Consider the following 25213-nt stretch of genomic DNA (forward strand, 5'->3'; position numbering starts at 1 on the left):
TTTAAGATTGCGTTTAGTTTCTTTTCAAGCTATTCACGCGTGAGCTATAACCCGGTTTTATTCACACCCAGCCTTTCTCCCATGCCCCCAGCCATGAGGCGCTCTGCGGACCCGCCGCAGGTGCCAGCCGGGCCGGCTCTGCCCTGCTCACCCCCGGCCGTGCTCCGTGGGCACAGCACGAACCGCTGTGGAGGAGACTGCTGTCCCTGCCCTTGTCCCTGTCCCTGTTCCTGTCCGGGCACAGGAGCCACCGCCCCACGGCCGCTGTGAGCCCCGGGGCCGAGCACCGACCCTCGGGCCGCGGCTCCCGGCCCCGCTCCGGCCGGCTCGGGCTCCTCCTCCGCCCGCCTCCTGCTCCTGCCCCCGCCCCGGCGCCTTCCCAGGCTGCTCTCCGGGTAAACAGCGATGGCCGCCGAGGATCGAGGCGGAGAGCCCCGAGATAACATGGGGAACCACCTCCAGCTGGTGCCCGGTGAGGGCCGGGCCGGGGGCACCGCGGGGGAAGCGCCGGGCCGGGACTGGGCCGGGAGGGGAAGGAGAAAAAGGAAGGGAAGGGAAGGAAGCAGGGAGGAGAAGAGGAAGGAAGGGGAAAAGAGAAAGGAAGCGAAGAGAAGGGTGGCGGGGAGAGCCCCGGGCGGGGTGGGGAGCGCTGAGGGCAGGCGGAGCTGTGGGCGCTCCCGGCCGCTGCACGGCGAGCTTGGCCCGTGAGCTCCTGCGGCCTCTGCTCCTGGGCTCCTGCAAATCCATGGAGGCCCCGGGTGCTCCTTGCAGGCCCCGGGTGCTCCCCGGAGTTCCCGGGTGTTCCTTGCAGGCCCCGGGTGCTCCCCGGAGGAAGGGACACCCACTCACGGGTGCCTGGGGCAGCCGATGGGCTGAAAGGCACGGTGGGGTTTCCACCAGAGTGGGCGAAGCAGGCGTTTCTCTGTACAGCAGAACCCGAAGGCTGAGGAAAACGGTGTTGTTCTAGGAAGTCTCGGCTCTGTTTCCCAGTGAAAATAAGCAGGGAAGCAGAGGTGCTGGGGACTGGGTGGAGGGCAGTGCTGGATCCCATGTGCAGCCCGGCTTATCTGGCACACTCGCCCGTGCAGCTCTTCTCCCAGGGAATTGCACGTAATTATTGCATAATAATGGGGTTTTCTGCATATAGTGCCTCCACACTGGCAGGAGATCGAATGGCTTGGGAGGCAGCTTAACAGGAAAGAAGCATTATTTCAGAATAAGCATGCAGGGGAGAAGGGAGTAAGAAATTCTGCCAGCGACCAGCATCATTTCCCATGGCAGGAAATTCTGTGACTTCCTTAGGCCTGTATGTTTTAAATACTAAGAAAATATTTCCTAAATATTTTAGGAAATACAACCTTAGTATCATTGCAATATAAGCAATTTTCCTGAATATTTGAGAAAATATAGCTTTAGTGCCAGCTTAATAAGCTATTTCCCGAATACTTTAGGAAATACAGCCTTGATGTAACCTTAATATGGTGTATAGATAACCTTGTCCCTTTTCCTTAAATGAGGTTCATATTTCCTCATTTCTGCACAAAGGCACTGAGAGTGGGTTGGGTTGTGTTAGTGAACCAACGCGAGGGAAATGGGGTTTTTGTTACTCAGGGGAGCCTTCAGCTCTTGCTTTTCCCTCCTTCCTGTGTGTTGGTCGTGCTGCTAATCCTGGCATTTGAAGATAAATAAAACCCAGTAGTTGGGGGTGTAAAAGCTTCAGCTTGTTTTGCCAGCTGAGAGGGAGGAGGAGAGGGAAGGCGCCGGGGTTTGCTGTGTTCTCTGGTGCTGCTGCAGTGAAATGAGTCATCGTCCCTCAGCCACCACCACACAGCAGCCACTGTGCGCTTTTGGCAACAGCCAGCAAAAGTTTGCAGGGCACAATTCTTTCCAATCAGCTGCTGCTAATTCCTTCTGTGTTCAGAAAGAAACAAATGGGACAGCCTTTCCCTGTTAAAACTGCTAATGATGGATGCAACCGGATGGGAGCACGTGGAAAAATCAGAATTTTTTTTCCCTCCCCCATCCTGCAGTGATGCCCCAGAACAAAACAAAAACTTCCTGCTCTTCCCCTCCATCAAACTCAGCAAAACATTGTCGTTAAACATTTTGTAATAGTTCATGGTTAGGGTTGCTAATTGAATATAAGAAGTTTCATATAGACGTGGAGTATTTTTAACAGCCATTAGGCAGATGGTGTGTCACTGCTGTAATTAGGTACAGTACCAAGGAGAGTCTGTAACCTCCATTCCTGTCATGCTGGATCATTTCTTGCTGAGATAAATGCAATATAGGATGGATCTGTAAGAGCAGGTTCTGTAAACTATGAACTATTTAAAAAAAACATAAGTGAGGTAAAGCAGAAGAGCAGTGACTAAACATTTTGTGGGAGCATTTAACAAATGTGTCTGGAGGCCAAAGAGGGGAAAAAAGTTTCTCTAAAATGAGTTTTTAATGTCTTCTTCACTGTTCTCTTGTCCTCCTGCTCTCAGAAATAGTGAAATTAGCGGTGCTCTCATTTCTGAAGGAAAATTCTTTGCTTCTGCAGCATCTTTCTTTTTTGAGATTTCCCTGCAGAACCCTTTGGAATGAGAGAACCCCTCCATCTTTTACAATTTCAACTCTGGATTATTTTTTAAGAAGATATTGATTGCAAAGGCAGGCAGCTAGACAGACTATTGTAAAACTAATTTTTCCCATCTTGTAATACCTTTCATGGTCTAAATGATGTTTTTCAGCACCTCTGGGATTATCCATTACCCAGCAGCTCTTGGTGTAAGAATCTTGGAGATTGGTTTATGCTAACGTAGTTTAGACATAACATGGTGTATAAATAATGTTTGTGTTCAAAGAAATAGGGTCAGTTAATGCAGTGACTGATAATTTAATTGTCCTCTTGCCTGAAAACTACTTTAGGATTGGCTGAGAAATGGGAAGAAAGCAGTGGTTTTTAAATACTGTTTTCTATCTGAAATCCCTTGGAGTCTTGTGATTGCTTCCTCAGGAGTTCCTTTGCTGGGTTTGTGTTTGGTGTACACACAGCAGAGGCTGACAGCAATTAAATTGTCTAAAATACCAGCAGGAGTCTCTGCATGAATATGGAATTTCCCATTGCTTCTTACTCACTTGCCGTTTGATTGTTGAGGTTTGTGCAGCCTCAGACGCTTCACTCAGCATCCTACAAGGAATGAATTTATCTGGCATCCTAGTGTGCAGACAGAAAACCTTCAGAGCTGAGATAAGGAAGCACCAATGCAGTGAAAACCTGAACTGACAGCCTTTGTTTATTGTTTTCTTCCAAAGGAAGTTGTTCTTTAGCCTTTCAGAAATAAATTACCAGCTTTTGACCCTGTCTATAGAATGATGATTTTGCTTTAACAGCAAGAAAATTATTTTCCTCCAGTTTATTTCCCTGTGCAAGGCTGTAGGCTGGGAATACTGAATTCATTTCCCTGAATCTCAGGTTTTTCTCAGTATCTCAGTCTTTATTGATTGACTTCTACTCAATATTCTGTATGTGCTTATCAGTAGAGAGCGAGGAAGAGGATGACAATGAAATGGAAGTGGAAGACCAAGATAGTAAAGAAGCTGAGAAGCCAAACATCATTAATTTTGATACCAGTTTGCCCACATCACATATGGTATGTTTTTATATGTTGTCCATTAAATATATCCTGATGGGATTTTAATGGGTTTTACATAGTTCTGCTGTAGTGCTCTTAAGCCCAGATCTTAATTTTATTTTCACAGTATCATATGATTGTAGAACGGTTTGGGTTGGAAAAACCTTAAAGGGCACCCACTTGCACCCCCTGGGCAGGGACACCTTCCAGAATCCCAAAGAGCTTCAGGTCCCAGTGTCCAGCCTGGCCTTGGACACTTCCAGGGATCCAGGGGCAGCCAGAGCTGCTCTGGGTACCCTGTGCCAGGGAGGAATTTCTTCCCAATATCCATCTGTCATCCACCCACCCATCCACCCACCCACCCATCCATTATCCACCCATCCATTATCCACCCATCCACCCACCCACCCATCCACCCACCCATCCACCCACCCACCCACCCATCCACCCACCCATCCACCCATCCATCCACCCATCCATCCACCCATCCATCCACCCATCCACCCATCCACCCATCCATCCACCCATCCACCCATCCATCCACCCACCCACCCATCCATCCACCCATCCATCCATCCATCCACCCATCCATCCATCCATCCACCCATCCATCCACCCATCCATCCATCCATCCACCCATCCATCCATCTCTGCCCTCTGGCAGTGGGAAGCCATTCCCTGTGTCCTGGCACTGCATACCTTGGAAAGAGTCTCTGTCCCTCTTTTCTGTAGCTCCTGCTGGTACTGGAATTCGATCACCCCGAGGCTTCTCCAGGCTGAACAGCCCCAACTCTCCCAGCCTTTCCTCCCAGCAGAACAGCTCCACGGTGCTCTCCGTGGTGTCCCTGTCCTCCCTGAGCTCCCACCCCTTCCTGAGTGTCCCTCCTTGCCCTTGGCAGTACCTGGGCTCGGACATGGAGGAGTTCCACGGGAGGACGGTGCACGATGACGACAGCTGCCAGGTGATCCCCGTGCTGCCCCGGGTGATGGTGATGCTGATCCCCGGCCAGACGCTGCCTCTGCAGCTCTTCCGCCCCCAAGAGGTTAGCATGGTGCGGAATTTAATTCAGAAAGACAGAACCTTTGCTGTCCTTGCATACAGGTAAAGGCCACGGGCGGGTTGCTGGTGTGTGCAGCATGTTTTTAGCACGGTTTCTGTGGACACTAAAGCAAAAGCAGATGGTTGCATCAGTTCTGTGCTCGATAATGAGCTGAAATTGTTTAACAGAAATTGTCTTCCAATATGTAATGGCAGTGTAGGTGCTTGACAGCATCGTGTTTGTGTGGAGAGACAGCAAGTGCTGATCTGCTTCCTTGTTTGAACATCCTCTTCATTCCAGTAACTGTTTGTTCCATCTTGTTAAAGAATAAGCCTTGACCTGAAAAGTAAAAGTCACATTCTTGTTTCTAGAGCTGTATTGTTGCTTGTTTTGTGTGTGAATTAACAAGCACTGGCAAATGTTTCACAGTAGAGTTGAGAGACAGGAGGTGATAGAAAAGTGGAAAAGAGAGAAGCTCATCAGTGCCAGAAGAAGTTGGGAATGTTCCTCCCTCTTCCCCCTGCAATTTACTCTGGATTAATTGTGTGGGAGGTGGGAACAGTTCTGTTATAAAGTCAACCCGAAGAATGTTGGTGCTTTCAGTGCCTGCATTTGAAATACTGACACACTGGTGATCCCTGTGCTCCCAGAATGTCCTGTCTAGACCCTAAAATAAAACCAAGTCACCTGGCAGAAAAACCCAACCAACCGAAACCATAGAAGTTGCTTTATAATGGAAAAACTATTGTTGTGATTAGTTAAATGTATTTCACCAAAAAATTGCTTTTTTGATCAGACCAGTCATGTGCAGTCAGTGCAGGCAGACTGGAGTCTGAATGATCAGTGCTCTTTGGGGGGGGGGTAATTAATTTAATTCATCTTTAATTCTGTTACTTTTAGTAATGCTCATGAGAGGGAAGCACATTTTGGAACCACAGCAGAAATCTATGCCTACAGAGAAGAGCAGGAATATGGAGTTGAAACAGTCAAGGTGAAAGCAATAGGAAGACAGAGGTTCAAGGTGCTTGAAATACGAACACAGTCAGATGGGTAAGGAAATAATTCAGTTATTTCTGTACTCAAGTCAACTTTGATAGGACTGTTCTCTTATTTTCTATATTCCAGTTGGATAGCTGTGATATTTCAAGGCTCTTCTGACTAGTTTTAACATATTATGTAATTAATGCCTTTTTGCATTTCTAAAAGTGATGAAGATCCTCAACATCCAGTAAGAATATGCTGAGTGTTCCCTCATTTTGAAATCCTTGGCATCATGCCCTGCACCATGGCAGTGTCACTGGCCAGAGGTCCAGGCTCCAGCACTGATCTGGGAGCCTGTGACAATTCTTAGCACAATTGCTGGAGCTTCTGTGATATTTTCTGCAAGGCTTGTGAAGTATTGCTCCAAATCTGTAAATCTAGAGAGACTGAACTGTATCCTGCAATTCAGATTGTGGCATTGCTTTGGAAAGAGGCCTGGGAGCAGCATTTCTGTGGATTTGTGACCTGCAGCTGAAGAAATGAAGAATACCAGTGCTGTTGGCTCTCTATTTGGTTCCACATAACAGACTCTGAATGTTAGAGCTTAGGTAAAGCCCTGCTTGGACACATGGTGGCAGTGCTTGGACAACTGCAGCAGCTTTGTTACTGGGAATTCACTGTCCAGAGGTCTCCTCAGCAAGAAGAGCATTTCCATAATTCTTGGTGTTTCTGATTCCTGACTGCTTTTGGCACAACATTATCTTATAATTTATTGTAAGTTACCAGATCAGTGCTGTCCCTGTGCAGAAAATCAGAAATTTGTAATGACATACCCCTCAATATTTCAGGATTTCTACTGCATAATTCTGATAAAACATGAAGTCCTTCCTGCTGGACAGCATTTTTAATAGCCACATAACATATGCTGAGGTCTTTGTGGAAGAGATGACCTTTGATGCTGGGATATTAAAATCTGGTCAGAGTCTGTATCCTATTTCTGCTGATTTTCACCTCTAGCTGAGCACAGAAGCTTTTGTGGTTTGAAGATAGCAAAGTGCATTTCAGCTAAACTGAGGCATTGAGATGGAAGAGCTGGTTATTTATGCCAGAAGTAGCTTGAAGAGACAAAAATCTAAATTTATAGTGCTGAGATTGTGGAACATTGAGCTGTATGCCTCCGTCAGTTTGTCTGTGTTTCTGTCCACCACAATCCCAACAGATCTGTAGTGCCCTAAGATAAAAAGAAGTTCAGATGGAATGGGTTGTTGTTTAAATTCTCTAGTCTTGTGGAGTGATCAGGCCATTGCGCCAGCCTGTGAGCAGTAAGCAGTAAAATCCATTTTTAAAACGCGTTTATTTGAAAAAACATTTTAAAATGAGTGTTACATGAAACAAAATATTTTTGTTTCCTTCCTCAGAATCCAGCAGGCTAAAGTACAAATCCTGCCTGAGCGAGTGCTGCCTCCCACCATGTCAGCAGTGCAGCTGCAGTCCCTCAGCAGGTGCCGTGTGATTCCCTCTTCCAAACCCTCCTGGCAGGACAGAGCCATCCGCCAGTGGTGGCACAAGTACCAGAAGGTGACAAGTTCTTCTACAGCTTGGCTTATTTTGTTCTTGTATTTTTTGGTCTTCATTTCTGATGGCATCTAGAGAATCAGTATGCAATTCCATGTGTAGAGGAGGAGGCACAGCAGGGAAGGCAGATTCCAAGCTCCTGCTTTTCATGGAATCGCGCGGTGCTTTGGGTTGGAAAGGTCCTTAAGAAAGGTGCTTAAAGCCCAACCACCCCATGGGCAGGGACACCTGCCTCTATGCCAGGTGTCCCCAAGTCCTGTCCAGCCTGGCCTGGGGCACGTCCAGGATTGTCTCCCGCCTCTCTGGGAAACTTTTGCCAGTTTATATTTGTATCTATTATTTATTCCATTGTTTTGGTCACTGGCACAGAGAAGTTACCTTGAAATCTTCTGTCTCTGTAGAGATCTTTGGACCAACCTCCAGAAATTAATACAGAGTCCTGGTAACTCGACTCGTGTTTGGATTTGCTTTTTTTCTTCAATGGTTTTGAACTCTTGTACCCTCAGCATCAAATAAAAAACTCCATTGATAACAAAGAGCTCTTGATTCTCAGAGTTCCTGCCTGAGTTCACGTGGGTTAATGAGCCCAGGAGCACTGGGCTGTGAGGTGGGAATCTCTTTCCAAGGCTGCTTCTGTCAGGTGAAGCTGAAATGAGGTGAACCCACTGGAGGAAAAACCTGGGATGCAGATCCAGAGCATCCTCTTGACCTCCATCTCTCTACTGGAGTAATTTGTCAATGAGGAGAGTTGCCCTCCACGGGGAGATTAAAATTGAATTTGTATGTATTTGCAGTGCAATATGAGATCCTCTTTTGAAAAGCAACGTAGTTATGTTGTGTGCAGCTTTTTAGACTTTTATTAACTAAAGCTCTAAATTTCTGTGTTCAGAAATCACTGGAGAAGATTGGTTAATTAAGCAAATGACATTACACTGGTGGAAGTTTGGTGGTTCCAGGGACAGCTGGTGGAGACTTAGGAACAGATGCACTGTTAATAGCACTTAAATTTTGATTTGTCTCCATTTGAGATAGATACCCTTTTGAAAGACAGTTTTTTATTATTAAACATCAGAAATACCTGTAATGCAGAGACAAGTTTTGTGACAAAATCCATGTATTGTCCTGTTCAGAGAGCTTAGCCCTCAGTGCATCTGAAAATGGGTTTGGAAGCTTCCCAGTGAAGTGCTGGTGCTGATGGGGATAATTTCTTGTGTCTTTAAATAGTTAGGTCTGACTCCCCTGTTTCATTTGTTAAAAAAAAAAACAAAAACAAAAAACCATCCTGTTGCTAAAATCTGCTTTTGTTAAAGAACAAATCTTTGTGGGTTTGGTTTCAGAGGAAGTTCCACTGTGCAAGTTTGACATCTTGGCCCCCCTGGCTCTACTCTCTCTATGATGCTGTAAGTTCACCTTTACATTAAATAACCTGCAGTGAGCTTTATAGTTGTAATAACTAAGTATGGCATAACATAAAAAGCTTAAATTTTGTTGGCTAATAATTTCCATTTTAAAGCATTTTCTGTTCAGTGTAATGTGAAAAGATCAGAAAGGGTTTCCCTCTCTGTGGTTCCCTGCTTCCTAGAGCAAATGTCTGGGAGGGATAGCAGAGATTTCTGGTTCCCTCTGTGCTGTCTCAGAGCAAAAACAGTTACACTATGGAGGTACAAAGTGATTCTTTAGTTACTCTTTAATTAAAATCTACTGTCCACTTAGGGAAAAGAGCTTACTCTACATTTTGCTTCCCTTTTGTTCTTTTTCCTAAGAAGAAAACAGCAATACCTATGTATTTAAATTAGGCTTTTCTTCTAACAAAAGGAAACCTTGATGGAAAGAGTCAAGAGGCAGCTCCACGAGTGGGATGAAAACCTCAAAGATGAATCTCTTCCATCAAACCCAGTAGGTACGAGATTTTTATAAACACACACTTTATTATTTTTTTTTTTAATTTAAGAGACCACAGCTTAGCTAATCACCTGTGGTAAATAGAAATAATTGGGTTATTTCTCTGTGAATTCTAACAGACCTGCTGCTTTCTCATTTCTAGATTTTTCTTACAGAGTTGCTGCCTGCCTGCCCATTGATGATGCTTTACGTATCCAGTTGCTCAAAATAGGCAGTGCTGTGCAGAGGCTGCGCTGTGAGTTAGATATCATGAACAAAGTGAGTAGTTCTTCTTTACTGGCCACCAGATTGCCAAAAAACCAGGAGTGGCTGTTACAGTCTCTTCCAGAAATGATGGAATTTCCAACTAATCCTTCCAGAGGATGAATTTGGGTATTCTGTTCTTTCTTCAAAAGGAAAATGATCTCTCAGTGCTGGATTATGTTTAGCAGCAAGCAAGAAACATATAATAAAATATAATAATATAATAGCAGAAATGTAATATTTGCCTTTGTTGGAAGTATTTCAGTGTGGCACAGCACTTTTTTAGCCAAGAGATGGTGCTAGAAGTCCAGTGTTGTTAACAACCACTATGGCTTCACACCTACTCCACAATTAAGTATCATTTCTCCATGGAAATTTATGGATTTTTTAGCAAAATCTTCAGAGCATTGAGCATAAATCTAAGTATTTGACTATTTTTTTTTGGTTCTTTGGGTTTTGTTTTTTTGTAAAAGTCATATTTGTTTCTTAGGCAATTCCTTGTTAAGATGTTCAAAAACTTGTTTCCATTCCCTTCTTTTCATTGCCATGGCCTTGTAGTGTTCTATTTTTGTGTAGTACAGTTCTTTATATTAATTTATATTTTCTAAGTAACACTGCTGTGTTTGTCTAATGGATACAGAGCAGTGGAAACTTTGCCTGCTTGCCTAAAAAGTAGTCATTAAATTCTTGCCTGTTTCTGGGGAGAAGTGAACCTGAGGGTCATTTTAATAGGGATCCTCTTTCCAAAGCTCATGGACCAGAAGTGTAAAGAAAGGAGACAGAAAACCTCTCTTCCAAAGTCTGAGTCAGAAATGGGCAGATTTTTGCCTGAGGCTGTAATCAGACTAAATTTCACTTTCCTTTTCTGAGTTGAAACTCTGAAAACACCCTGATACTCAAGTACTGCTGACAACGGTTCATGTTCAGTAATTATGTATTTTCCATAAATTCCAAAGAGACAGGAAAACTGGAATTACCCTCATAAATTGAAGTTCAAGTTGCTTTTTAACCTATACCAAAAGGTGTTTTCTTCATCATCGTGTGACATTTTGTTCTGTAAATGTGTTTAACTGTTCTGTATTAGTGTCAGAATGGGTTTATTATGGTTTATTTACAGTTTATTTAGCAGCATTTTGGTAGAATCCAGTTTTGTTTTTTTTTTACCCAGAGTTCTTCAGGGTGTTCAGACTGCAACTTCCAGTAATAAAACTGATCCTGAGAGCTGATCCACTTTGCTTTGTCTGTGACACCAGTGAATGATGCTGTACTTTTATCAGCTTTCCCTGTTGTTAATGCAGTTACCAATGCTTATTTTAAGGAGTGTGCCTGGCTCCCAGGTGTAACACTGTGAGTTGCACTCGGGAGTGCTGATTACAGTCATTAGAGGGGTTTGGAAGTGGAGCCATGGAATAAAAGAGTGGCTAAATTGGATTGTCAGTGCTGAGCAGCACTGGAGTGAGGGTGTCTGAAAGAGGTGAGACAGGAGAGAGAGGCCAGGGGAGCTTCAAGAGGGGATGAAGAGGATCTGGGGAGTGGAGCTCTTGTCCTTCCTCATCTCCTGTGAGCAGAGAGGGGCAGGACCAGTGGCAGCAGAGGGAAAGGGGCTGGAGCAGCTGCACTCCAATAAAAACCTGGGAAGGGAGCAAAGGAGAGAGGGAGGAGAGGTGTGAGTGTGGGGTCACAGCAGAGTGCAGCAGGCACAGCTCAGAAACACAAACTCCACGTTTTGACAGAGCTGTCCCTGCCTGCAGCATTTTATGCCAAAATCCTGTGGCTCATTTTGGGGGGAATTTCACAGACATTGCCCTTAAAAAGTACAAGTAATGCATGTCCTGAAAATGAATGGGAGTGTTCTCCTGAGCTGATTTAAATGCTGCTTTTCTGGGCAGTGTCAGTGATGAATTGTTTAGTTCTACTTTGTAGAAATTGTAGAAGATGAATTAATCTGTTATAATCTGCAGGAGAGAGATCAATATGTTTCACCTATTTTTGTGAGGAAATTGAGCCCATTGATCTACAGTACTCTCAAATTTAAGAAAGACTTAATGATTGCATTTGTCTCATCTGCCTTTTCTGTGCTGTATTGCAGAAGAGCAAAGGTTGTTTTTTCTAAATTAGCCTTTAGAGACCTTAAAAGGTTGGCTCATTTATTATCTTTGTGGAGTCAGATCCAGTTCTCTTTTTGTGAGGGGACAATATGAAAATTGTGATGTTTTTTGGAGAATTAATTTTTAAATAAATGAACATTTATTTATTTATTTAAAAAGTAAAATGCTTAGGAAAAAAAATCCCACATCAGTGACTGCTGCTGAGATGAACAAAACAATTTGTCCAAAGTCTGTTCTGATGGAAAATGAGAGACACTTTTTATTATTTCCCACTGCTGACATGCAGCTGGAAATTAATGAAATTATCCTCTTTGTGTCTCTTTCCCAGTGTACATCTCTCTGTTGTAAGCAATGCCAAGACACAGAAATAACTACCAAGAATGAAATATTCAGGTGAGTTTATTACTCTTTACCTTGGGCAGCAACTTGGTCACAAGCACAGGCACAGCAAAGCAAATTAAGTTGGGTTAAGTCTTAAAACTGCTGGGTTTGCCACAGCTCCAATACAATTTAAATAAATATTTATGGAATTTCCATTTGAGCTTTTTTAATAAAAAGTTAGGAAATCTCAGCATTTCCAGGTATCTTGGAACAGAAGTTGGTGTTGTACCACGAGCCCAGCACCTCACACGGAACAGTTTGAAATCTTTAAGTACATAAAGACTTTTTCCATCCTGGTATTTCTGAATAAAGTTTTTGATATCCCGAATTTTATTTCTCAGCACTTCATTTATGTGTCAACAGGCCACAGGATCAAATTAAAATGCACTAATTGGGGAATATAAACAGGCTCCCAGGATGCTGGCATGCAGGGAAGTTCCTGTTGAAGCCATTAAATGTCGTGATCCTTTTTTTGCTTTTTAAGAATTTAAGATTTTTCCTGATAACTGGCCCCATTCTCTTTGCCCTATAAAACATCTCCCATGTTTAACAACTATTACGTTTCCTAAATAATTGCTGTTTCTGTCAGCCTTGTCACTGCTTCTCATCGTGATTAATTCCCATCAGCCCAACCCCTCTGATAATGGCAAGGTTAGAAAATGGTTTGGGTTAACAACGATTGCCCAGAGTTTTTCTTTATCAGTGTGATAAGGAGCTGATGGGATAATTAAAAGCCATTTCTTATCTTCTAATCAAATAATGGATTGCAGACACCACAATTCCTGCTGTGTCAATATGATGAACTTTTAACAGAAGATGCTGAGAAATTGGTGCAATAAATGAACATTTTTTGCTTATTTTTAAAGTTACATTTTCCTTGCTTTTTTTGCTGTTTAAAGTAATACTTTAAAAGCTTAAAGGATGAGTCTGTCGTGCACTTTGCTGCAATTCTAAGCAAGTTTGAGCAATGATATTTTAAAATAGCATCTATTTTCTTTAAATTTTTAATACTAGAACTCAAGTAGTTTTTTCCCCTACAAAAAGTGTTTGGGTTTTTTTTTTTTTTTCTCTGTTGAAATATTTTAAGCTTTGCTGGCAGTTTTTCCTCTGTTTATATTTGTCACCCTTTGCTGCTGGAGTTTTTTGGTTTTATTTTTTCTTGTTTTGGTTTTGTTATTTTGTGGGGGTTATTTTGGGCTACTGTGCTTTGTTTTTTTGTTTGGTGTTTTTATTTTGTTTGGTTTTGTTTGTTTTCTGTTTTGTTTTTTGTTTCTTTGGGTTTGTTTGTTTGTTTTTTGGGGGTTTTTTTGTGGCTTTTTGGTTTGGTTTTTAGGTTTTTTTTTTTTTTTTTTTTGTTCCCTTGCTCTCTGACAAAATTCCTTGTGTGTTGTAGCTTGTCCCTGTGTGGGCCCATGGCAGCCTATGTGAATCCCCATGGATACATCCATGAAACCCTCACTGTATATAAAGCTTCCAACCTGACTCTCAGTGGACGCCCCTCCACAGAGCACAGCTGGTTCCCTGGGTAAGAGCAGCACCATTTTAATAGAAAATTACCTAAATTGGCTGTTTCTGGGTGGGTGGAATAGTAAATATTGATTTTTTTTCTTTTTTTAAGGCATGTGTCAACATTTTACTCATGTAAAAAATAAGGAACTAAATATAGATTTAGTCAAAACACAGAATAAAATGGAAAAAGAACATAAAATATTGCAGGATTTAATATTTTTAAAATGGGGAAATATAATGATTTTAAAACATAGTTTAGAATCTAAACTGTTTAAGTTGTCTGGAAACTTCTCTGTGTAGTTTTGTTTAAAGTGCAGCTGTTTTCAGAATCGTTTTCACACAGCTTTAGTGCACATGAAAACCAGAAAACATAAATGCATTTAGTCTGCTGAAGTACATTTTTATATCTAAAACCTGAACAAGTGCTACATGAAATTAAGAGCTAATAACATTTATATTGATCTGATTATCTTTGATTTTATTTTAATAAGAGGTAGTTAATAATGAGTCTGCCTCTGAGACAGTAACAGAATTAAGTGTTTAGATGTAAAAGTTTACCTAATAATAACAGGTATTTTTTTCCTGAAATTACACAGAACTGAGCAGTGACTTGGAGGATGTCTGGCATTTCTGTCACACGTTTTAACTTTCCCTAAAGAAAATTTGAGACTTTTAATATCTGGAGTTAATATTGCTCATCCTTTTGTGTTCTCTCAGCTTTGAAATATTCATGTTCTCGCTCATAAAACTGTTAGAGAAAAGATCTGCTGCTGTGGGAAGTGCAGCAGTCCCCATTATTTGAGGGGCAGGGCAGAAATCACTTTTTATTCCTATTAAATAATTTACTGTGAGAAGTTTTCTGAGCCCTCTTTAGGGGCTCACTGCTGGAACCTGGGACAATAAAAAGCTTTGGTTGCTCCCTGTCTTTGAAGAGGCAAGAGAGGGCTTTGGGGATGGGATGTTTCTGGGGTTTTTTGCTTTATTTTTTGAATCTCTGCAGGGTTTTAGATGGGAGCTGAGCACTGGATTCCTGAGGATTGGTACCTGAATCCAGCTGGGGATTGGTATTCCAATCTCCCCTTTTTAATGTTAATTAACATTAATAGTTTGTCTCACACTTGAAGTTGAAAATACTAACAAATGCAGTTTGGGATTGGTACCCAAATCCATCTTCACATTCTTACCCAAACCCACTTGGGAATTATTTCCCACTTGGGAAATGCACTTTGGGGTTCTCACCCAAACTGAATCTGGGGATTGTCACCTAAATCCATCTGGGGATTGTCCCCCGAATCCAGTTTGGGGATTGTCACCTAAACCCAGTTTAGGGATTGTCCCCCTAACCCAGTTTAGGGATTGTCCCCCTAACCCATCTGGGGATTGTCCCCCTAACCCAGTTTAGGGATTGTCCCCCTAACCCATCTGGGGATTGTCCCCCTAACCCAGTTTGGGACTGTTGCCTGCTGAAGCATCTCGCAGAGCCCTTTTCCTGGACCCAGGCTTTGCTGTGCCCTCGGCAGGTACGCCTGGACCATAGCCCAGTGCAGGATCTGCGGGAGCCACATGGGCTGGAAGTTCACGGCCACCAGGAAGGAGCTGTCCCCTCCCAAGTTCTGGGGGCTGACGCGCTCGGCGCTGCTGCCGCGCATCCCCGAGGGCGACGGCGAGGACTCGGAGCGCGGCCGCTCGCCGCTGCTGTGCCTGTGACACCCCCAGGGCCCCTGCCCAGTGCTGCTTCCGTGCTTCCTCGGCCCGGGAACCCCGGGAAGCGCTCCCCGCCCCAGGGAACCGGGCTCACCCGGCTCCCTGTGCCGTTCATCGGGAGCTCCGGGCCCTTCTGGAGAGGGGGTGACGGGAGACGCCAGGAGCGAGATCCGCGTGGGACGCGCCGGGCAATCCCCGATCCACGCGTGAGGCTGGACTTGCGCGAGTCCCACTGGCAGCGAAGGGAGGGGACGGAAACTGAAATGGAAGTAAAATCCCGACGAGCAGAGTCTGATCGATGCAATAGCAGTTACCTGCTGAGGAGTGTTTGCCATAATACACTTACACGTGGTGTGCTGAGAATCCCTGTTTCTAACTCTGTGAAGTCCTTCGGGTTTGCTGCTTGTGCTGTTTCTCAGCTTTTTGCTGAATAACCGTGGAACGGAGGAGCAGCCTGAGAGTTGCTGAGTGCTGGAATGTGCAAAAGCTGGAATTGCAGCTGCCTCCCAGGATGGAACCCGTGGGGAAGTATCTGTTCCTTACAAGTTGTCTCATCCGTTTAGTCCGTTTGTCTTTAGAAGTCTTAAATTTTAAACTGCTGATAAGAAGTGCACGGGTCAGTCCCAGAGGGTAAACAGCATTGTCGTGTTCTGTTCAGTGTGCTTCAATTGCTTCCCCAAATTGTTCTTGGTAAATTTAGCAGTGGAGATGTCCAGGGCTTTGGGAAGGACTCTTAAAACATCCCACCAAGGTGATTTTTAAATACTACTTGTTGTGACAAAGGGAAGGAAACATCTCATTTAATTATTTTGTCCTAACTTTCAGATCATAAAGTAAAATTTCACATTATCACCATATACAAATAAAGCAGAAATAAAGGCGGTGCATTTTTGTGGGGAGGTTTCTTGGTAGATCTTTGGTTTGGTTTTTGTCTGTGCTCCACAAATTGGGTGCCAAAGTGGGGCAGCTTTTCCCACTGATTAGTTGTTGTATTTCCTCTCAGAATGCACTTTGGTGATGGCAATGGAGATTTTTTTCACTGCTTGTACACGTAAACACTTGTTTTTCTTGTGAGCTTTTATCATTCACTCTTCATTTCTTCACAGGGATGTAAAACTAGTCAAGTTTAAGATGTGAGCCAGTGGTGGTTGCTTGTTCTCTGTCATGCTCCAGGCAGGTGTAGCAAGGACAGGTCACTTCAGCTGAGGGCCAAGGCACAGCAGGAGCTGATTCCCATGGCAGTGTGGGACCTCCAGCTGCTAAAACCCCCCAAACCATGGACTTGCTGCTGGGTATTTGTCATGCCAGGTGTGTAGAGATTAATTGTGTAACTCAGGTTTAGTTCTTTGAAACTTTCTACCTCTGTGCTGTTTCTGTTCTTCTCAGACACCTTTAATTCCAGGCTCAGTCCTATGTGCAGTGCCCTGAGTTGGCGGTGAGCTGTGAAAAGCAATACTTGGGATGTGGCTGGGAGCAAACAGAGGGTGATGATGGCTCATTTTCATCCAGAAAACATTCTGGATGTTGATATTGATTCATGGCAAGCTGGGAAAGCCAAGCACTCGTGTGAGAGGGAGACTCTGAATGCTCTGTGTTTGTGAATCTACGGGACCCAGGCCTGCTTTCCCTCAGCCCTGCACACACAACACACCCGGGCTGGATTTTGTGACTTTTGTGATTTTGTGACTTCCCCTCCAAGTCCCTCCTGTCTGTTCCTGTGACCCTCAGTGGGGGCAGAATTTGGAGGGTGCTCCCAGCACCTTCTGCTGCCTGGGTGCGAGCATTCACTGGGGCCTGGGCAAGGGCAATTTCAAAAGGATGTTCTCAGCTGTCACTGAACTTCTAAAGATTCAGTTCTTTCGGGTTTTGGTCGTTTGGAGTCTCAATGAAAAATGGAAGTGACTGAATCCAGAATAAGTGTATTTTTGGTCTTTTGTGTATATAGTCAAATGTAAACTAATACAATCGAGGTAAGTCAGGAGTAAATTAACATGAATTAAATGTTACTGTAGATGATGCTGTTCCAAGTGCTTAACCTGTGTGGTGTTTGCTGTATTGGAGTCCATGACACTTCCCAGGTTGACTCCAGTCCTTACAGGGAGGCATCAGTGTCCAGCACTCCAGGGTGTGGAGCTGGGGATGGTTCCTTACACTGGGTCATATTTTCCATGCTTTTCTCTGTTTTGAAGAGAAAACCATTGGTGGGAATTAGGGAAAATTTGGAACATCAGTATGGAAAAATACAGACACCAACTGCTTAGGAGAGCTGATTAAAGGAAACAGGTTCTGTTAATATTTACTACATTTACCCCACTGATTGGCTGAGTTGCTTCATGCAGGAATTAATCAGTCAAGTGGGCAGGACTGAGGGATCACAGGATTTACAGCAGACTCACTCATTTTCAAGCCATCATTGCAGCATCACCAACACCCCCAGTCAGAGCCTGTAACCTTGCAAGTTTTCATTAATTTTAGTTTCATTTTAAAAAATAGGTAGTACCACTTGTACACTGGGTCTGAAACATTTCAGATACTCACTTGTTTTTTATTAATGCTGTTTTTGTGCTGCAGTTCATTTGTTCCTCTCTCTGTCACCTTTAATTGCACTGTAAACTGCTCCAGGGGTAGCCCAGTCTCTGCTTTAACTCTTCCTTTCTCTGCCTTTTGGGACAACTTTTCTGACAAATCTTGTGGCTTGCAAATATTTGCAACGAATAAAATTCAATTTGTTCCAAAAGTCACCTGGTTACGCTGATTGTCGGGGTGGGAAAAGGAAATGTTTGGGTTTAGGATGTGTTTTAAACAGGTTGGCTGCAAAAAGTAAAAGTTCCACTTCCAAGTCTATGCTGGCTCATCTGGCCCAGGACAGAGAAGGTAAGGAAGAACAGGGGAGAGAGGGGAGGTTGTCAGGTGTTAAAACCCATTGTGAGTATCATTTAATTAGTCAAGAATCTATTGGAGAACTTCACTTGACCCTGTGTGTATCAAACTTCATCTCTTCCCTCCCCCTTTGCTTTTTAAATGGCCCATACTAGATAAAAGAATATTTATTTAAACCCAGCATTTTTCCAGATCCCAAGCTGGCAGTGCTTGCCTAAAATACATGAGTATTTTTTATCTTGTGCCTTTCATTTTCCTAGGGGTTAATTTTAGTGGAAGATAACCAGAGATACTCAATAGTCCAATAGGAAACCTCAAGCAAGAGCTGATCTTTAAAGAGGTGTTGGAACTGAATTCCAAGCAGGACTGTTCATGAAGGTGCTTGTGGAATAATCTGGTTTTGCTGGTTTCTGGGGATTTGTAGCAGGATCCTTTGTGTTCCCAGTGAGGGATGCAGGACATGGGGTTCTCCCTGCTTTTAGTGACCAGCTTGGCCAGATAATCTCCAATTAAACCCATCGATTTCTACCTACTGATAATTTAATAATGCACTCTACAGCAGCTGTAACTCCCTATACTGTGTAGCAAATAATTCTGATTAAATTGAAGTTCAGCACTCTTGGGAAGCTCTCCTTGCTAAACTTTGTCCAAAGTATCCATTTGATCTATGCCAAGATCATCCATTTGAAGCTTTTGTCCTTAAAAATCCTTTCTCCACAGGGAGTTGGATCCTGACAGCAGTTTTGGGTAAATTTAAATCAGTATTTTACCATCTCCACAGCCATAGCCCTAAAGCTGATTTTCACTTTGGTGAAATCTTTAAAGGACTCTCTACAGCCCTGAATTTTGTCACCCTCCCTCCCAAGATTTCAGTAGTTGCAGAAATTACACAAAAGAGGCTTCAATTTAATCACCTCATTCAATTAAGCCCCAGCCTTTTCTTGGGAGATTTGCCTTCCTTACAAACAGCACTTTCCCTCTTCCCTTGCTGGCTCCCACAAATTCCCAGGCACCTTCAGGATAATTTAGTTAAAGGACCAGACATCCCAGGAAAATCAAAGGCAGCTGGGAGGTTGTGTGTAAGCCCGAAATGCTGGGGTTTTTTTGTTTTTTTTTTTTTTTTTTCCCCAGCATTGCTGCAGTGTTGCCATCTAGTGTTGCAAAATGATATGCAAGGAAAATGAAATCCAAAGGAATTTATTTGTTACCATGGTTCTGCAGGAAAACTTCAACCTGCAACAAGATTTATACACACCAGATCTGCTCTCAGATCTTTTAACAGCACGCCAAAAAAATCCCAAGGACAGGAAGACATTCATAAAGACCAGGAAGAGCTCTGCACCCAATCCCCAAATGCCCAAGGCAAGGAGCTGGATCTTCCCTTGTTAATTAATAGTTTGTTTCACACCTGAAGTTGAAAATCCAACGTAGAACCTTCACCAGCTTACTGTGGATTTAGTTATTCAGTGATAAGTTACTGAAAAACTACTGAAAATTCATGATGCTCATTCAGACAAGTCATCCTTTTAACCTAAAACTGATTCTGGAATATAAAATCAGTCCTAGAAAACAGCCTGGTTTTCCATGGCAAGGCTTTTGGGGACTGCTGGAGTGAGTATTTCTATCTGTTATCCAGTTTTAAGTACAAAAAAGAGTTAAAGTAGAACCTTTTATTTCCACACAGTCTCCTAGGCACATGAAAACCTCTCCATGATTTTTGATTTGCATCTAGAGGATGCAAAGAACCTTTTGGGGGGGGAATTTTGGGTTTTTTTGGATATAGAAAGAAGGAGAAAAATCTTGCCCTCACCTCCAATGCCCTAAGTCATGATAAAACAGTAAGTATCACTAAAACCAGCAAAGACAGGTTGAGGAGGTGGAATTTGGCAAACAGGGTGACATTATTACCTCCTTGCAGAAGTCAGGAATTAGTAATGAGAATGTTAAACGTGACATGCTCAGCTAGCTGTGAGAGGCTCAGTTCCACTCGGATCAGGGCACAAACAGTTCTGTTATTATTCACTTCACAGCTTCTTCAGGCAGCTCAGCAGTTCCTCTTTATCCATGTGGTATCCACTCTTTTTCCACTCATCCCTCAGCTGCTGCAGTGCTGTCCCAATTTCCTTCCCAGAGGACACCCCCATCTTCCGGAGGTCGTGGCCACTGACAGGGAAAGAGGGCACAGTCCAGTCCTGCATTTCTTTTAAAAGCTTCTCCTCTCCTTGGTACTTCAGGAGCTCAAAGATCTTGGAATTGGTGTTAGCTTCCCTAGACTAGGAGAAAAAAAGGAAAAAAAAAAAAATAAAAGAGAGGGTTCAGTGTTAAACAGCAGAAACAGCTCCAAGGGGGCTCAGCCACTGTTCTATTCCCATTACTCCTTGTTAGCAAAGATCTTGGACAAGCTGGGACTATGGAAGCAAGGATCTCTCCTGTCTCACAGGTGTTAAAACTGAGTCTTGGAGATCCTTGGAAACTCCCTGAATCCCAGGTAATAGCTGTAATCCTTTTCCATCACCTTTCCTGTGGTGGATGGGCCTGGCCCTGGGGACTGGTTCTTGCCCTCACTATCAGGGGCTGCTCTAGAGGTGCAGAATTCATTTGCTGTGGAAGAACATCCCAGGGCTGCCTAAGGAACAGTGGGCCTTGGGAGGAACACCAAGAATTGCACTGATTTTCCATTCACAGCTGAATTTCACAGTTAAAAAAAAAAAAAAAGCCAAATTCTCCTTGAGGTCCAGCTCCTGTTTTATATTTCAACAGGTCAGCACAGCAACCTGCCAGTCCCAGGTAAGGTCACAAGAAATTGAATGTGACATTTTTCAGCCTGACTTTAAAATCAGTCCAAAAATTGAGCACAAAGTGCTCAGAACTGCTAAAATACAGAAGATTTGTTTTTTAGAAATGTCTTAAAATGAATTCAGTACTGTGAAGCCCCAAATGAAGCCATCTGAACTACACTCACATCCATCAGGAAGTCCTGATATGGTCTAAGTGGTTCTGGCCCCGGGGCTTTGGTCAGCTCCTGCCTGTGCTTCACCAAGAAAAGGCCAAGGTTTTTTTCCTCCTTGGAGATTTTCAGCCTCAGGTCCAGGTTTGTGACATCATCCTTCCCCCTGAACAAGGATGTCAGGACAGTCACAGGTTTTGGAGACAGGTTTTGGATGTTTTTAGTGACTTGGGCAAATTCCTCTAAATTCCCATCGAGTGGTAACCCTAAAAACACAAAGTGCAAGGAAGTGTTAATAAGAAAAGTGGGAGTTAGCACAGGATAAAAATAAAATAAAATCTGATTTCTGTGTAAACCCAAGTTTGATCTCAATCTGCCACAAAATTTTGTCTGTATAAGATACAGGAGTAGGAAATCAAACTTCATTTCACTTTACCTATGTACTGGGCAATATCCAGCTCATACATAAGTTGAACCAAATGATTGACATGGTTTCCAAGAAGAATTTTTTTCAGTTCCACCCAAATCCTTTCTCCTGATATTCCAGCCAAGCCTTTGGCATTTTCTTTAATTGCTTGCAGTGTACTGGGCTCATGATCTCCAGGTTTCTCTGCAATTCTTCCATAAAATCTGCCAAATAAACTCTCTGGATGTTAGACTAGAAAACTATTCCACTTACAATCATAAAATCATTTAGGTTGGAAAGGAACTATGACAACTACAACTCCTTCTGCATCACTGGTGTATTTTTACATGTTTTTGAAACTTTATACCATTTGTTTATCAAGGCAAGGCAAAACCTCTCACCTGAAGTATCTCAGGATTCTTAAATAATCTTCTTGTATTCTCTCAGCTGCCTTCCCCACAAATCTGATTTTCTTGTTTTTCAAGTCTTCATAGCCATTAAAGAAATCATAGAGAGTCCCATCCAAACCTAGAAAAAATGAGAAAACAGAGTATGAATTTCCAAACGGGGCTGACACAATGGAACACTCATTTGGAAACGAGAACATGTGGGATTTGTCAGATTATCTCATGTATTTATACAGACCTTTGAGACACAATTCACTGGCAAAACTCAAATTCACTGCTTCATCTACGTAACAGTTTTCCAAATTTACCTAAAAACATGGAGTTGACAGTGAGATCCCTCCTCTCAGCATCCTTGTGCCAGTCAGTGGTGAACTCCACCTCTGCGTGCCGTCCATCGGTGACAACATCTATTCGGAGAGTGGTAATTTCAAAATTCTGTTCATGGAGCTGCAAATCCCACAGACATCATTACTCAACACAACCACAACATGAAATGAAATGCCAAAATGAAATGCCCATTTTTTTCAGCCCTCTGTTTGTGTACAGTGGGTAGATACATGCACAGCACTGTTTTCATAGAATGAGAAATAGGAACTTCTGAGAATAATCTTGACATTATTTATTCTCTACAGAGCCTGCACAAGATGGATTAAGAGCAAGGTAGAGAAAACAGAACTTGAGAGGAAATCAGGAGCAGGAAACCTTAGGATCATGTGTGGGCAGCCAACATTATCTTTTCTGGTGATTTCACAGCAGCATGAATGGGTTACATGCATTAAAATATGATAACTACTTGAATTCTACAATGAATAATCAAAAACATCACTCCAGGTGTTAAAGCAGGATCTCATTTACACTCTTGCTGTGATATATTAACAAATAAGGAGCAGATTTTCTATTGGACATCATCTACAGACAGGTAGAAAAGATCCAAACAAGTCCCAAACCAACCCTGGCAGTGATGGTTCCGTGTTTTTCTCCTTTGTTATTGATCAGACGAACCCCAGCTGCTGTGAACATTTCCTTCATCTCTGCTGGTGTAGCTGTGGTGGCAAAATCGATGTCTTGTGGTGTCACTCCACTCAGTAAATCCCTCACAGCCCCACCTGCTATTCTCAGCTCATAGTTCTTCTTCTCAAACAGTTCTGGGAAGGGAAGGAAAAGCAAACAGCAGTAAACCCATGGCACAATCAGCCATAAGGTGCCTTCTCACAAAATTAACATCATACATGTAGCAATAAACACTCAAACATGCAGCAAGTAACTCACAGCTTCATGCAAAATGCACTAATTCGTGGCACAGCTGGGCACCCACAGGTATTTTTCCTGTCATTTATTTTTCTGTAAACAAAAATATTGGCAGGTCCAGGGGATCGTTTTGAACAACCAGGGGACGACAAGGGGAAACAATTCAGATTATTTACGGCAGAGCACAGTGAGCCGTGAACCCAAATTTCTCCAGGAACAACAGAGCATCATGGAATGGGCCTCCAAAGGGGAAAAGGAGCTCTGAGTGTCCCGGAGAATGGCTGAGCGTGTTCGGCCTGGAGAAGGCTCTGGGAGCAGATAAACGCTCGGGGAGAATTTTTACAAGGGCACGGAGTGACAGGGCAAGGGGGACGGGCAAACAGGTGATGGAGGGGAGGTTCAGGAGCGAGGTTTCCGCGGCTGCCCCCGGATCGCTGGCAGTGCCCGAGGCCAGGTCGGACACTGGGGCCGGAGCAGCCTGGGACAGCGGGAAGTGCCCCTGCCATGGATGGGGTGGGATTTAAGGTCCCTCCCAAGCCGAAGCACCCCGGGGATGCGCCCAGGGCCTTTTTTCCGGGCCCTCCCTCCCCGCACTCACCGGCCACGCTGCGCAGCCCCGGCGTGAAGAGCGCCTGGAACTGCGGGGCCTGCAGCCTCATGGTGCCGCTCCCGCCGCTCCGGCCCCGCAGCAGCAGCAGCCGCAGCCCGGCCCTGCGGGGCACAACCAAGAGCTCAGCCCACATGTGAGGCACGGCCGCTCCGCCGCCCGGCCCCGCCGCCCGCACTCACCCACACAGCCGGGCCCGGCTCCGCAGCGGCGGCGCCGGGAGATGAGCTCAGAGCAGCGCCGGGGAACGGGAACTGGGGAACGGCACCGCCTTTGGGCCGGGCTCGGGGAACGGGGAACGGCACCGCCTTTGGGCCGGGCTCGGGGAACGGCACCGCCTTTGGGCCGGGCTGTGGGAACGGGGAACGGGGAACGGCACCGCCTTTGGGCCGGGCTCGGGGAACGGGGAACGGCACCGCCTTTGGGCCGGGCTCGGGGAACGGCACCGCCTTTGGGCCGGGCTCGGGGAACTGGGAACGGGGAACGGCACCGCCTTTGGGCCGGGCTCGGGGAACGGGGAACGGGGAACGGCACCGCCTTTGGGCCGGGCTGTGGGAACGGGGAACGGGGAACGGCACCGCCTTTGGGCCGGGCTGTGGGAACGGGGAACGGGGAACGGCACCGCCTTTGGGCCGGGCTCGGGGAACGGCACCGCCTTTGGGCCGGGCTCGGGGAACTGGGAACGGGGAACGGCACCGCCTTTGGGCCGGGCTCGGGGAACGGCACCGCCTTTGGGCCGGGTTCTGCTCCGCTCCAGCTTCACCGGCGGGGTTCCCCACCGCCTGTGCCTGTCCGGGAGCGAGTCATAAAAACTCACAGAATCACCGTCAAGATCAAGAGTCCAGCCCATGCCCTAACACCTCACCTAGACCATGGCACCACATCCAGTCTTTATTTAAACACAGCCGCTCCACCGCCTCCCCGGACAGATCATTCCAGTACTTTGTCGCTCTTTCAATAATAAACTTTTTCCTAATGTTTCCCCTGGTGCCCCTTGAGACTGCATCCTCTGGTTCTGTCAGTGCTGTCTGGAGAAAGAGACCAACCCCAGCTGAGCACGGACACTTTTCAGGGAGTTACAGAGTGACAAGGTCACCTCTGAGTCTCCTTTTCTCCAGGATAAACAACCCCAGCTCCTTCAGCCATTCCTCACAGGGTTCGTTGTCTCCTCTGCATGTGTTTGAGCATCTCAATGTCCTCCCTAAACGGAGGGGACAGAACTGGACACAGCGTTCCATAGCAGACATAATTTACCCTGGCTTTGTCTCAGTTTAGAGAAAAGTACTTAGAACAGGAATATAAGTCGTAGCAGGAGGAAAATTACGTGGTTTGGTAATGGCAAAATAACTGGGATGGCATTTACGGGTTTCTTCTCCCCGATGAGAAGGAATTAGGCAGCATTTAAATGTTTGAATCATTGAAATCACAAAGTGATACTTTTGGAAAAGCCCTTTAAGATCAGCAAGTCCAGCTGCTCCCCAGCACTGCGGGCTCGCCACCAAACCCTGTCCCCAAGTGCCACATCCACACAGCTTTAAATTGCCCCAGGAATGGGGACTCCTCCACTGACCTAAAACCCCCTCCTGTTCTGAGGAGCAGATATCAGTGAGATGTGTGATAATCGATTATTTACAGCTATTAATGTGCACTTGATA

General features: G+C 44.6%; 2 protein-coding genes across 6 annotated transcripts; one reads left to right on the forward strand and one right to left on the reverse strand.

Moving 5' to 3' along the window:
• Positions 1-405: 405 nt before the first annotated feature.
• Positions 406-15946, forward strand: CRBN (cereblon). Of its 5 annotated transcripts, none has more exons than XM_062500394.1 (11): positions 406-472; positions 3526-3638; positions 4520-4722; positions 5561-5710; positions 7060-7219; positions 8554-8616; positions 9032-9116; positions 9261-9376; positions 11798-11862; positions 13244-13375; positions 14880-15946. In XM_062500394.1, the coding sequence occupies exons 1-11, from the start codon at positions 406-408 to the stop codon at positions 15064-15066; spliced, it is 1341 nt and encodes a 446-aa protein (XP_062356378.1). In that variant the 3' UTR covers positions 15067-15946. The 5 variants fall into 5 exon arrangements, with proteins under 5 accessions (XP_062356378.1, XP_062356380.1, XP_062356381.1 ...); XM_062500396.1 differs by having other exon boundaries at positions 407-472; positions 3529-3638; XM_062500395.1 differs by lacking the exon at positions 406-472 and adding an exon at positions 910-1110.
• Positions 15947-19124: 3178 nt separating this feature from the next.
• TRNT1 (tRNA nucleotidyl transferase 1) lies at positions 19125-23694 on the reverse strand. The gene is made up of 7 exons (XM_062500567.1): positions 23550-23694; positions 22655-22848; positions 22012-22150; positions 21698-21824; positions 21327-21520; positions 20906-21156; positions 19125-20216 (listed from the first exon to the last, which is right to left on the reverse strand). The coding sequence occupies exons 1-7, from the start codon at positions 23692-23694 to the stop codon at positions 19968-19970; spliced, it is 1299 nt and encodes a 432-aa protein (XP_062356551.1). The 3' UTR covers positions 19125-19967.
• Between the last annotated feature and the right edge of the window lie 1519 nt (positions 23695-25213).

The sequence above is a fragment of the Cinclus cinclus genome, chromosome 12 (assembly GCF_963662255.1).
Source record: "Cinclus cinclus chromosome 12, bCinCin1.1, whole genome shotgun sequence".
NCBI classification, from domain to species: Eukaryota; Metazoa; Chordata; class Aves; order Passeriformes; family Cinclidae; genus Cinclus; species Cinclus cinclus.

Bases quoted from the DNA above. Each gene is read 5' to 3' on its own strand.
- CRBN (XM_062500394.1), top strand. From the start codon at position 406: ATGGCCGCCGAGGATCGAGGCGGAGAGCCCCGAGATAACATGGGGAAC. The intron at 8,617-9,031 runs GTAAGTTCACCT...TTCTAACAAAAG, and splicing joins TCTACTCTCTCTATGATGCT to GAAACCTTGATGGAAAGAGT. The intron at 11,863-13,243 runs GTGAGTTTATTA...TGTGTGTTGTAG, and splicing joins ACCAAGAATGAAATATTCAG to CTTGTCCCTGTGTGGGCCCA.
- TRNT1 (XM_062500567.1), bottom strand. From the start codon at position 23,694: ATGTGGGCTGAGCTCTTGGTTGTGCCCCGCAGGGCCGGGCTGCGGCTG. The intron at 22,151-22,654 runs GTTGGTTTGGGA...TGGGATTTGCAG, and splicing joins ACGGAACCATCACTGCCAGG to CTCCATGAACAGAATTTTGA. The intron at 20,217-20,905 runs GTGAGTGTAGTT...TTTTTCTCCTAG, and splicing joins ATCAGGACTTCCTGATGGAT to TCTAGGGAAGCTAACACCAA.